This window comes from Corvus kubaryi, unplaced genomic scaffold, assembly GCF_017639235.1.
Source record: "Corvus kubaryi isolate FWS band 111438036 unplaced genomic scaffold, C.kubaryi_AGA036_p1.0 36971, whole genome shotgun sequence".
In the NCBI taxonomy this organism is placed as follows: domain Eukaryota; kingdom Metazoa; phylum Chordata; class Aves; order Passeriformes; family Corvidae; genus Corvus; species Corvus kubaryi.
The window spans coordinates 14648-28155 of NW_024580998.1; the positions used below are offsets into that span (position 1 = coordinate 14648).

Genomic DNA, 13508 nt, shown 5'->3' on the forward strand with positions numbered 1-13508 from the left:
GCCTGTGCAAGACAAGTCGGAGTTTACAGAAGTATCCTTTTAAAAAAAATTGGTTTAAACCTGCCCAGCCTGATACTTCTCTTCCCCATCCAAACCCATTTTTTTGTCTAGAGAATAATTGCCACGCTTTCAGTGGCTGGATTCCCTTCACTTAACCCAAGTGGGAGTAGGAGACAGCAGAAGTTACACCAGCAGAAAACTCTGTCCTCATCTGATGAACAGCATCAATAGGCACCTGCCAGACAAATACATCTGGACCGAAAGAACTTGTCCTGAAGCGTGGACCTGAATTAAATATTTCAGGGTAAGAGGCACCAGCCTGTCCCACACAGCCAGGATGTAGTGCCAAGACACACTGAATTAACTTTCCTGCTACAGGCTTGGGAAAGGAGCTAAAGGAAAGGAACAATGAAGACACCCTACATACTTGGACAGTGTTAGTGGAGACGAGCTGGGGGCTGCTTTTGCACAGGTCTAGGAGGAGTGCCACTCCTTCCATCCGTGTCTTAAACTCCTTGGCTTCCAGGAGATTGTACAGCTTCTGGAGCGACTCCGTTTCTTCCACAGCCGGAGGTAACGTGACCTGGGCTTTTGGGCGGCGTAGGAGGCGTCCATCAGAGGTAGACTTCACCCTGTTGAATAAAACCAAATGCGGACCTGTTGGTGATCATACCTTCAGTTAATTGTGAGCAGAACATCTTGGGGAGGTTTCCTAATGATGTGATTTCAAGCTAGAAAATCCTGATCTGAAAAACAACGGGAGACCTCATGACAATCTGTCATGGGTTAGCAAGCATAGTCCCGGAAGTGATGTTCTTGCAAAGGAGTGCTTACAGCTCCTTCTGTGACCTGACAGAACCTATCAGCTGGCCACTTTGAATATGGACAATTCTTTAAGCCACTTAAAGTTGTGACCGCCTCCGTGATCCACACTTAAGAACAGGAAACCCCGAGGCAGACTCTCTCTGTCTTGTTTCCGGTGCTGGGACAGGTGGCTGCGGGCCCCGTGTGGGGGCCAGCGGGCCCGGCCCAGGCCCTGCTCAGGCCAGGCCGGGTCGGGCCACGGCCATCCTGGAGCCGACGGGCCCTGTTCCACCCGCGGAACCCCCCCACAGCAGGGCTGTGGGCAGCCGGAGCGGCTCGGCTCCCCCTCTCCAGAGCTGCCAAGATTCAGCTAAAGCTGCAGGGCTGTCTGGCAGAGGTCATGTGACCAACAGCGATAAGCCACATTCCAGCTGCAAGGCCTAGGTGAGATTAACCCTTTTAGTGCTATGAAGAGCTGAAAACCGGAGGGAAGTGAAAGAGGAGATGCCTAAAGCTGAAATTCTGTTGTGAAGCTATGATAGATCAGAGTACCTGCTGTAATTTCATGAAGGCATGGGGGGTGGAGCATTCAACTTGTGAGCAAAAGCACCTGCGCTGAGATAAGCAGATGCTGACGCAGCTGTAATTTCATGAGAAGTTTGAACAGGGAGAGATGGAAGTGATGAGGACTTTTGCTCCAAATGGAAAAAGAGAAAACCTCAGGTCCTAGAGATGCTCCCAGAGATAGTTCTAAAGAAAAAGATGAGGAAGACCCTTTGCTTCCAGGGAAGGAGAAGGGCCTCTATTCTTAGAAATTAAATGCTCCCAGAGATGGGTGAAGAGAACTTTTGTTTCTGAACGGCTCAACCTTAAAATTTTACCCCAGCAATTCAAGAGTGGACCCTCGAAAGCAGTTGTGGGAAAAGCTGCAAGACGGGGGAAGGGACTCACATGCGAGCAGAGAACCAAGCCGGGCGGCTGGCTCCTTGTGATAATGTTTTCATAGCATGGGCAAGAGACTCCTCTTCCTAAATGGACTGAACAAGGTTATTATGGAAGTGGTAAACAGACTGAACATCTCAAAGGCTGTCTTTTTACATTATCACTGCAAGAAGGGAGAAAGGTGGGGGGAGGAGAAGTGTTCTGAAGGCGTGGTATGACTTTTTTTTTCTTCTTTTAGGTCTGTTAATAAACTTCTTTCTATTCTTTCAAGTTTGGTGCCTGCTTTGCGTTTCTCCTAATTCTTATCTCACAGAAGGTAAACAGTAATGAGTATTTTGGACCAAACCACTACACTAAATTGGTGTTTCTGCCTGGTTACAAACCAAACCCACTACACAATCATTACAGGAGACAATCTGCAAGCAACATTCTCACCAGTGCTTACTCAGGAAAACCAAGGATGAGATGCATCTCACTTATCTCCAGACGGCTTCCCAGGTACACATGTCGCACTGCTTTGTGAGGAAAGAGAGACGCTACTTCCATGTTTAAATGCCTCATCATGAGGGAGGTGTGTGTCTTATAATAAGGAAACTCATCCCTCTGGAGAAGTGTCTCTACAGCAGGCATGACAATCTGGAAAAGTAGCTCAGATGCATCTGAACAGATGGATAGGGGCATATCTGAAGGATCCAGAAAATCCGTAACAGGGATAAAAACAGAAGCCAGACATCCCAGCACTACGCTCAGATGATTGCTTCCCTAGAGACTAGATCCACAGCTTAACAAACCCACTGGGAACAACTCTCTTGAGCATGGGAAGATCCTGACTACGCTACTGAGGCATGTGGTCACTCTCCTGCCAGCGCTGAGCATGACAGAGCTAAATAAATCCCCTCTGTTATCAGAGGACAACAGGTACAAGTAGCTCTCCCACTGGCAGGAAGAGACAGCAAGGACCAAATTCCTGTCTCAAATGCTGATTGCAGCACAGGGGGAAATAAACCAAACATGCTGTCCATCAAGCAAACAGTATGAAGGACAGGAATGTCAAGACAAAACGTCCACATTGAGACACCTGTTGACCAAAGTTGCTCAGGAACTGGCTTGCTACTTACTACTCATCTTGGTACTGTCTGAGGGTAAGAAAACCATGACTCAGGAAGGCCAAACCACATGCATGGGAAGTGCTTTTTTGGGGAACGGCATCTTGCTTCTAGACTGGGACTTCTCATCAAAACACCCATCTGAAAAAGACTGCTCTCAGAGGAGAAAAACCCTGCTTGAATTTACTTGTCCCAAGTGAGGCAGCGGAGACATGGCCCTCTCACAGCCTCCACAGCACTGTCCTTGCCACTGCACTGGATCTTCTGAGCTGCAACCAATGGGTGTCTTTTTGTCGCCCATTTTTTGTGGAAACCCTTCCAGAGAAGTTGTGTTCAGCGTAATGCAGAAGGAGACATTTTTTATGATAGAGCATTTGTAGGGAAAGGAAACAATCTCTGGCACAGCTCATCTCCACCAGAAAGATTTTCCTGAGGAAGAGACATGTAAAGCTTGCCACGTGCTTTGTCACATCTAACTAAAGTGCTCAGTACCGCTTACTAGAAGGCAATGTGGCCTGGGGCTTCTTCGAGCCATCGCTCCTCTTCTTCACAGGCTTCTCGACAGATGGGTGTTCATCCTTCTGCGTTTCCATCCCCTACAAAGGCATAAAGAAACCCCATGGATCTTTAGAATGTAAAACAGGAAATTACCTGTTTAAAACACAACTTATAACCAGGATCACTGTTACCAAGGCTTGGGCAAACCTTTCCGAACTTACAGAAGGAAACAGGCCAGAGGTTCAGTGATGCCAACTCTTTGTTTTCAATAGCCCAAGGCAGGTTATGGCTGCTACCATACTGAGCAGCAGTCTAAAATCCCAAATTCATTCCTCTTGAGCATAAATGGGAATAATGCAAACTGGTAGGGAACTAATGTTCTTAAAGGAAGCTGCAGAAAAATTTGGACTCTTTGGAGGTTGGCCCATTGTGTTGGAAGTTGATTTGGTTCCACACTCACTCTCCCTGTTGCTGCACAAAGGCACACTCCCTTCTATAATGTAGGTAAAAAGAATAAAAAAATAACCCAGGCAAACAAATGATTTTCCTCTGGATGCTGCTGAATTCACCAAGCTTCTTCCAGCTGCACAGGGCATGACAGCAGGGCAGTATTCCCAGAAGACAGATAGTAATTGTAGGAATTGGGATTGACTGGGACATCTTTTGAATATTTGGAAATTTTCTTGGCACTACTGCTTCCTGTGTCTTTTGCAAAGACTCTGTTATCTCCAGAAGCACTGTTCTCACTTAATTGCGTCACTGGGGGCAGAGTAGGGATAGTGGGGTGGGGGGTTATGCTTAAATGTAAACCCATTTTCTCCTCTTTCCCTTCCCTGTTTGTGGCCAATATTCAAAATATCCAATACCCCACTTTTCCTCTAATATTATCAATTCCTTTGTGCTCTGCAGATGAACAGGCTACGGATCAAGAGTTCATTCCCAGGAGCAAAATGATTTGGCAGAAAAGGAATGAGATAAGATTAGGTATGTTTGATCTCATATTAGCAGTGGCAATACTTGCACAAAGGAGACATTTCTCCGACCAAGCACTTACTTTCTTCTTCATTCTTGTCAGAATATCTTCCAGGTCACGGGTGGAAAGAGATTGTTCCAAAAGCCTTTTAAATTTTTGGTGATTCAGCATCATTTTCACCATCTCCTGTCCATAATGCCTAAAACAAGAAAGAAAGAAAGAAAGAAAGAAAGAAAGAATAGAAGGTGAATAAACAAAGGAGGAGCGTTAACAGAATAAGCTGATACCTTAAACTCAGCAGCTGCCATACCTGCATGAGAAGGCATTACCTACTCAGCAAAGAGAGAGATTTACCTCCACTCGTCACTGCACAGTGCTGTCAGCTGAACACAAGAGGCAAGAGGAGAACGTGGGGCAACAGAAAAATACAATCTCACTCTGAAACTGTGGGTGCGCTTCTGTGGCATCGAAGGATCCCAGGGAACAAGCAAAACACCTCTGCTTTGAGTCAGAGCTTATTAGCAGTGTCTTGCTGCCATTGCACAGTAATTTGCCTTTCTTTAACTGGCAGGGAAGCCAGGACCAAATGCCTCATGCTTGCTTTTGATTATTCTATACCATATGTATGCACAGGGACAGCTAGTTGCTCATGCGTTCTTGGCAGCTATTAATGGGAATTGAATCCTCAAAGTGAGGGGATTTGGGTGGTTTGGGTTGATTTTGCCACTAGGAAACCACAGTTTTCTTCAAGAAGCAATTTGGAGGTCATTCAGCCACAGATAAGAGCATTATAGAAATCTGCAGAAGAGGTTTAGAAAGACTGAATACATTGGCTAAAGACCCCTGGAATATTTCTAGGAAAGTCTTAAGTTAATGAGAAATAGATGTATGCGATCCTTCAGTGATGAACATTAGCCAACATTTTGGCTTTGTCTTGTGCACCTAAGGCCAAGCAAAACTGTTTGACTGGCTCATCTGATGGCTCTTTTGATCTCAGGAAAGAACCATTCAAGTCCCAGGAAGTTGGCAATGCTCCCTCTTGCGGGACAACCTCAGGTTCCCCAGCACAGTCATTTCCCCAGACAAGCCAGGGCAGTGGTCACAGCACCAAGCCTGACAGAGCTCAAGAAGCCTTTGGACAATGCTCTCGGGCACATGGAGTGACTCTTGGGGGGCCCTGCACACGGGCAGGAGCTGGACTCGATGACCCTGATGGGTCCCTTCCAACTCAGCGTATTCCGTGACTCTGTGAACCTCATCCACACAGTGAGGGAACTTAATATTTCCTTTAGCTTCCACTCTTTTGTGGTTTTGCCCTTTACAGCCAGACACCCAACAGTTTTCCTGTTTTAGGAGGTGAAATGAAGATCATTACCTTGTGTCCTTGTGACAGTCCTGAGCAAGCGTCCCTGCTGCGTGCGCCAGCCTCTCAGCCCTGGGCGTTCCTGCGAGCTTCGTGACTCCAGTTTTCTCCATCAAGGACAGGAGGAGTTGGGCCGCGCACTTCCGCACCTGGACGTGGCGGCTCCTGGGAAGAAGAGAGCGGACACTGGGGCACAGGGAGCAGAGGGACACAGCACAGGCCTTGGCCAGAGCATGCTCCCTGTCATTGCTGGGGGAAGGAGGCCTGGGTTCTCCCTGACACTTGGGACACCTGTAGAAGGTTCTGTCCGCAGAGAAACACAAAGTTAGCACTGTACAGAAGGACTGCCTGCAAGCAAGAGTGAGGAATTCAGTCTCCCTGCACTATCTGATACTCAACGTATTTCCCCAAATTCACTCTGCGAAAGAGGGAAATTAAAGACAACCCAGGCTGACCCATCAGGGGCCAGCCACTACACAGACAGCCGCAGCAGGATTGAGGATATTTGCACCCATTTACCCCCAAATCTGCAGACCTTGGGAAAGAAACAAATGCAGGGAAAACATGCTGTGGGACATGAAGTTGCAGAATATTCAGCAATGCAGCCAGTTTCTTCTGTGAGGCTTGGCAAGAGATACATCTGAACGTTTCCCCCTTTTCCAAAGCTGAGGAAAGGGTGGCAGTCAGTTTAGCCAGCTTGTCCTGTTCTAGACAGCGTCTCTTGGGGACTATCAGGCCCAGCACCAACACTTAAGGCAGCACCTGCTTCAGCTGTCCCATGGCAGTCGGCCTGTGAAGGTGCCTGTACAGTGATTCATCATCTCAAGGCTAACATGAGACATCAGTTTGAATAGCAAGTGGGCCTCTAAGGCCAGGACAGTCCTACAAGACTCCTCTTGGCAGGAGCTGCACCTGCTGTGCAGGCTGTGCCACACCCAGCACGTTCTCCCCCATGTGCTCCATGCCCCAGCAAGAACCCTCCTTACTTCTCAAGTGAATGGCATAAGGAGGATGCATGGTTTTTCCCAAGGCCTCTGTGGTTAGGGCTGTGAAATATCAAAGAGCGCTCACAGCTGCAGTTGCAATTGTCCCTCTTCCCACAAAACCACAGGGCTCTATCCTTAGCCTTTGCAGGCACTTTCACTTGCCCCATTCACCACATCTAGGCAACTCGGACAGACTGGGAGAACTCCAGGAAGCAGCAGCAAGCTGAGTCAGGGGAGGTTGAGGTTGATATCAGGAAAAAGTTTTTCACCCAGAGGGTGGCTGGGCACTGGAACAGGCTCCCCAGGGCACTGGTCACAGCACCAAGCCTGAGAAAGTTCAGGAAGCCTTTGGACAATGCTCTCAGGCACATGGTGTGACCCTTGGCGTGTTTGTTCTGTGCAAGGCCAGAAGCTGGACTCGATGAGCCTGATGGGCCCCTCCAACTCAGCATATTCTACAGCTCTGTGATTCTGTCAACTAAAGGGCTGCACGAGGGCAGAAATAGGTGACAAGAGGAAAGAAGTGAGGTTGATTGGAGAATCAAGTCACTGAGTTCACAGAAGATGCAGGATACAGGACCCTTCCCTCCCACCATTCCCATTCTCTCTCTCAGCCCTTCTCCCCCACACACAATAGAAGGTGAAGAATATCACTAAGAGAAGAAGAACCTACTGGACTCCACTGTCCATGAGAGCAGTCATTGCTCGTGCAGGAGTCACATGCTCCACCATGACTCCCAGGGTGTGAGTGGCTGCTTTCTGAACAAACTCTGGGGAGTTCCACACCATCTGGAGAAGGACCCGAGCAACCTCATCCACCTCCGAGTCCATGTCCTTCTGCAAGGTCACAAAGAGCTCTCCAAGAGTGACGATTGCAGAGTAAGACACCTTTGAGCGAAGGTTGGTCACCTGGGGAAGTCATGAGGGGAAACATAAGAATCACCTTGAAAAGAAAACCAGTTGCCTTAGACAAAAGTCCCAGGAAATGACAACACTTCCCGCTGTGTCCAGGGGAACACAAAAGCACAGGCAGAGCAGAAGAGCACAAGCACAGAAAGGCACTTAACTCTGGCACCTACTTGTGCCAGGCCTCAGGCCTGCTTCCTGCAGGCCTAAAACATATTATTTCACTTAAAGTGTTCTACTTAATTCTTCTGGAATGTCCACTGCTTTGGTTTTAGGCCCTTTTATTCAAAAAACAAAGAAACAAATTAAAGCAAGGGCTGCCCTCAAGCCATAAAGGCACAAGTCATAAAGACAAAAGAGTCATTTGCTCCTGTTTGAAAAAGCAACAGCAGCAGTTGAAGCCCTCAGCCAGGAAACAGAAAACACAGGCTCAAGTCTACAGACTAATTGGCAGTGTTGAATTACAGCTTGGGCAGAGATTTGGACTGCAGCAAATAACATAATTAGTGTCTCCACTTCTGCATTTGCACGTTGCATTGTAATGGCAGCCCGCTCCAAGAGGAGAGTGTCAGATGCCCGACCTACCAGTAAATAGAGCTGCATGTGCACACAGATCCTATAGAGAGCTGACAGACATGAGAAAGATAAGGTCTAGAAACAGAAATGAAGGCAGTCCCTGAGCACACAGGGAGATGAACAAGCACATATTTACTCTACACACCATGTAAGAAGCACGGAGGACGATTCAGAACAATGTTCTTACCTCGTTGGTAAGTGCCAAGCAAACCTCACGAAGTCTACAAAGAAGGACTTCTGAGTGGGACTCAGCCAGGTGTTTGATGCTGAAGAGTCCCTTCTCCTTCAGCTCCCTGAAAGGCAAGTACCAAAAAGATTGACTTTCTCTCCACCCAAGAGCTAGGCAGCACCCTCTGAATTTACCAGGCTGGCGGCTCAGTCAAACAAAGGGAGGTGCTTTTCAAGCAGTACTTGATGAAATCGTGGAACTCGCTGCCACAGGTTGCTGTGGCTGTCAAAAGCACACACAAATCCAAGAGGCAAATAGAGGGCTTTCAGAGTCTTCATTTGTGGCCGTTTAACAAGACAGCCTTTCTGAAGTCTCTGGCACATGAAGTCCCTATGTCAGTGCTTCCTGGAGGCTGTGAGACCGTGCCATGCTGCTGTTTCTTGTCACCTCCCTGCACCTGTCCCTGAGACACAGTCCCATTGGGCTGTGTCTGGGGCATTTGCCTTCTTTGCCAGCCCCAGCAGGCCGTTCAGCAGTGAGAGTCTGCACTGGCACTCTGTAGCTGAGTTTCCACTCTGCAATCTAGGCCTGTCTGTCACCCACTCCACTCCACCTCACACATTCTCCAGGAAAGCAGCAGGATGCCCCAGAAGATTCCACACCAGGGCAAGAACAGCTGAAAGTCTAGCTTTTCCCAAAAGCCCCTACCTAAAACAGCAGCAACATGTTATTTACAAGGTGCAAACAACTCCCTCTCTCAGCACTTGCTTTGTGCAGGACCTGAGCTACAGGAAGGCGCGTGATGCATCGGGGCTGCAGCGCAGGGCTGGCAGCTGATGCCACGGGCATCCCTGAGTGTCACCCGGACCCCCCCACAGCTGCAGAAGCTCTCTGCACCTCACAGGGCACCAAACAGAAATGGGGAAGAGAAAGCAGAAGAGACAGGGCAGAGCAAAGGCGACTGCACAAGGAGATGCATCGCGGCAGATTTTTCATGCTTATCCCAGGGTGAATGTGGTCTTTATCCCAGTGTGAATGAAGCAGTGAGTAGATGATAACCCAGACATCAAAAAGACAACCAATATCACCTAACATTTGTGGGGTTATCACCTCTGGGCCTCTACAGGCCTCCTTCTGTCTGTGTCTAAGTTTGGGACACATTGTGAGTATTGACAAAACATCTCAGGCCCATATGAAGCAGTGAGAAGGAAAGAGTTGACTTGCAAAAGTGCAAGATTCCTAGAGGATTTTATTTCTTTTTCCTTCTCTTCTGCCATGAGCCCCTCAGGACTAATGACAGGCTGAGTGACTCTATAGCACAACTCAGTGCATTTCTCAGAAAGAAGAACTCCCTGTAGCTGCTCCTGGGACTCACATGCGGAAGGTCACAGGCAGACCCTGACTCCTGCCACTGCTGCCAGCAGTGGGGCCAGAGACAAATCTTACTCAGTCCCACTGGGCCCCGAGGCACCCAAATCTCTACACTCCAAACTGCTGCCATCCTGCTTCTGGCTTCAGCCAGCAAATCATCTTGTCCCACAGCTTTCTCTCTTCCCTCAAGATTTCCTTTGCAGCTCCACAGAGCAGCAGGCAAAGTGAGGAAACAGCATGGACCTGCTGCAGCTGGAGCACTGCTGCAGACCAAGGCCAAGAAAAGGCTGCTCTCAAATCTTTATCCTCTCTCTGCTCTGGAGTGGTTTCACTGGTGGCCCTCGGCCCTCTGGGCTGCTGGGGCTCAGAGGCACTAGCAAGATGCTCTCCTAACCTACCTTAACGCTAAGAGGGAGACAGAGTGAACGGGGCCTTTCTTACCAGTCATCGCTGCTGAGCAAGGAGAGTGCCTCGAGCAAGGACTGCTGTGGCTCCAAAGAGGCTCCGTCCTTCTGCCCCTTCCCACGGAGCGGCTCCTCTCGGCGCTCGGCACCAGTGGCCGTCTGCGGGGTCACTGTAAGGAGAGGGTCAGCCATGAGCGCTGCAGCCCCGGGCAAGGCACCCCGCCATGGAGCGGCCTGCAGCCCCATCTCCCAGCCAGGCTTCCATGAGGTACAAACTGGCACTGGCTCAGAGAATTCCCTGCTCTCTGGCTCCTTGCTTTCTCCCAGCCCCCCCAGCTGGGCACAGCTCCTTGGCTCAACCTGACAATTGCCCACACAGCGCCAGCTCCCAAGTGCCACAGGTACCACAGCCAGCGGCACGTTCCTGAGGCCGCAGAGCTCCCACTCCCTGTGAGACAGTGCCCACCAGCAGGACTTGCTCCCCACGAGGGACCCCTCAGCTGCCTCTCCTGTCTCAGCGCCCTGATTTCCCTGAGCCCTGAGGAGAGAGGCACTCTGCAACTCCCTGAGGAAAGACCTGCAGCTGCCTCGTGACAGCACCAAGCCGAGCCTGAACAACCGAGTCCTGCTGGGCCCAGCTGAATCCCCTCAGAGCAGCTACCAGGGAACAGCGATACCTGACCCTTCACACCTCACAGCGCCTCTGTTCCCATTGGCTTCAAATATTCTAGACAGAGGGCAGCTGAGTGCACTTACATTTCAGCCTGCTCTTGGGAAGGGAGTAGTTCATGGATTTTGTTCTTTCCAAGCATCATGAATCTTTACTATTTCAGTAAAATACACACTGGCTGTATTTCAAAGATGCTGAGGTGAAATTTGTTTGTCCTCAAATGGACTTGTGTGCACACTGTGCAAGCCTAAGCTTGTGGAAAAATGGAATCTCTAGCCCAGATGGTTGATAAAAAAGCCTTCCAAATGCAAATTGATGATAAGAATATGTAAATACAGATGCAAATTGTTGGCAGACACAATCTCTTGATAATCAGTTTACAAGGTATGAGAAAATTCAGATGATAAATGCATTTCTTAAGAAACCCACTTGTCATCCAAAGGACTCTTGATCATCAATTTCATGTCATGCACTCAACAGGTCGTTTTCTAATGTGTACAAGGAAACATCTGAGCTGTCTCAAATGATAGAGTTTAAATATTGCACAGAATCTAGAATATTCAGATGGGAGCTATCTGGCTGTCACTGATGTACCCCTGTCACTGCCATCAGTGGTGTCACTGCAGAAGGATGTCGATGTACACATCTATATTCAATAGGAATGGGGAGCCACGTCAGGCTAGTTCTGGTCAATTGTGAGCATGGAAGTAGCATCACTAGAAAAGAGCACTCAAAGTATCATTCCTAGCTCCCTTCTTCTTCTCTTACCCTACTCAGGATCATAGCACAGGCAGGCTGCCCTCACAGGAGCGGCAGGAGCCACAAGGGACTATGTGCTGTGTATTCACTGCGGGCAGCAAACAGCCTGGGAGCACCAGGCAGCCCCTCCTGGCTGTCACCTGCTACACAGGCCGCTGTATTTGGGTGGGGTGACACAGGAGGCGCTGCTTGTTCCCTCTTGGCATTGCAGGCCGTGGGATGGCAGCGGCGAGAAGCCATTGGGCACTTCTGGGAGCAGCAGCACGGCTGCACCAAGTGGCTGACTGCCATGCAGAGACAACCCTTGCTGGGAGAGCAGGAAAGCTGGCTGCAGAGGCGGACAGCAGCACAGGCAGAGGGCCAAGATGGAGAGTGGACAATTGATCGTGGTGGTACTCGTAGGTGCACAGTGAGCACACCCTGCCAGACTGCCCCGAGCTCATCCCTGCAGTTACAGCTGCCTCCTGGCACCAGTGCTGTAGTTTGCTCTATCAGGATGGGCAAAAGCCAGAGCTTAGGTCTTTACCACTACTTTATGCAGCTCAGCTTTCCAATGGATCAATAAGAACCAACTGCTCCAGTACTGCCGAGCTGGAGTAACTCAAGAGTAGACTTGCTGTTCATCCTCAGCACAGGCTATGAACCCAAGATCCCAGCTGTGGTGGCTGAATCAGGAGGCGGTTTGTGCTCCTTGTGCAAGGAAAACCAGTGCAGGAAAAAGCTGCTGTGGAGCAGGCTTACCTGAGGAGCTGCGTGGGAAGCTGCCGTCTCCATGGATGATGGGCTTCTTGGACAGTAAGGGCACGTTGTCCTGCTTCCTCAAGACCTTCTTCTTCAAGGCACTACCAGGGTGTTTCCTCTGCACACTGGAAGCTGTGCCATTGACAGGCGGTAGGCTAAAGCCTGCAGGGACCAAAGAGGAGCTTGGAAGTGGAGGGTGACAATGGAAAGGCCCAGAAACCTTGCTGGAGCTGGGTAACATCTCTTTGTTATCCCAAAGAACTTCAAGTATAACAGTGGCACAGAAACCAATGGTTTCTGAAGAATGCCTCCCGTCCTCACCTTGGCAATTACACACAGTGAGGTGGAATGCTTTATTGCCATAACCTCCCACTGCTCCAAGGTACTGTTTCTCAGCCTGTGTCAGGAGGCCCTGCTTGAAGCAAGAAAATCACAGGAGTGCTCCAAGACAGATGAAGAGCCCACGTGATCAGTGAGCAGGCAGTTCCCTTCCTACAGGCCATGGCAGGAGAATAAAAACCATGTGCAATACACAGCAAGGAGGGGTAAGTAGCTGTTGCTTAACACTCATGGCCAGGAATTGCAGCTATTTCTCACTTCTGGCTTCTGAAGGACTCAGCTGCTCTCGGAGACCATGAGGCCAAAAAGAGGAGTCACGTGAAAACAAGTTGCAAAAACATTGATGTTAATGCATGGAAAAACTGAGAATGAGAGGGCTGTGAGATACAGCAAGAAAGGTAACCAGGAGAAATCAAACTCTCCCATTTTATTTTGCACCCTTGCTTACACTCAGCATTAGAATCCTTGCTTCTGTGCTTCCCAGGATGCACTTTGCCCACATTCACTGATGTGTAGCTTGCTCTGCCATTCAGAACTTCTCTACAAGGGCCTTTGCACATAAAGAATGCTTCTGGCATGACCTTAGCACCATCTCCAAACCAGTGACCTTGCCACCACTGGAAATAGCCAAGCAATTGCTCTGTAGCTGTCAAATATATTCCCAAGAGAATCCCCATCCCCCAAGAGTGGAAGATTATGATTTTCAGGGACATTTTGGGCCTAGCACTAAACAGTCACTGGAAAGGAAGTCTGCTCATCCCTGTCCTTATCCCTTACCTTTCCAAAGCCATCCTTCAGGGCTTCGGCACTCGTAAGGCCAGCACTGGTGGGGTGATCCGTCTCCTTGGCCTGGCTCACTGGGAGGCCTGTTAATGGAAGCAAAGGTTCCTGTAAATCTCTG

General features: G+C 49.3%; 1 protein-coding gene across 1 annotated transcript in view; it reads right to left on the reverse strand.

Moving 5' to 3' along the window:
• The window catches only part of LOC121660856 (TOG array regulator of axonemal microtubules protein 2-like), a 20464-nt gene that overhangs the window by 4787 nt on the left and 2169 nt on the right, over positions 1-13508 (reverse strand). The window contains exons 2-10 of the mRNA XM_042020414.1: positions 13346-13473; positions 12269-12680; positions 10136-10268; positions 8342-8447; positions 7346-7581; positions 5699-5851; positions 4405-4522; positions 3345-3448; positions 428-632 (exon numbers count right to left, since the gene is read on the reverse strand). Of these exons, the coding sequence (XP_041876348.1) occupies positions 428-632; positions 3345-3448; positions 4405-4522; positions 5699-5851; positions 7346-7581; positions 8342-8447; positions 10136-10268; positions 12269-12680; positions 13346-13473 (1595 nt within the window). The remainder of the gene's footprint in view (positions 1-427; positions 633-3344; positions 3449-4404; positions 4523-5698; positions 5852-7345; positions 7582-8341; positions 8448-10135; positions 10269-12268; positions 12681-13345; positions 13474-13508) is intronic.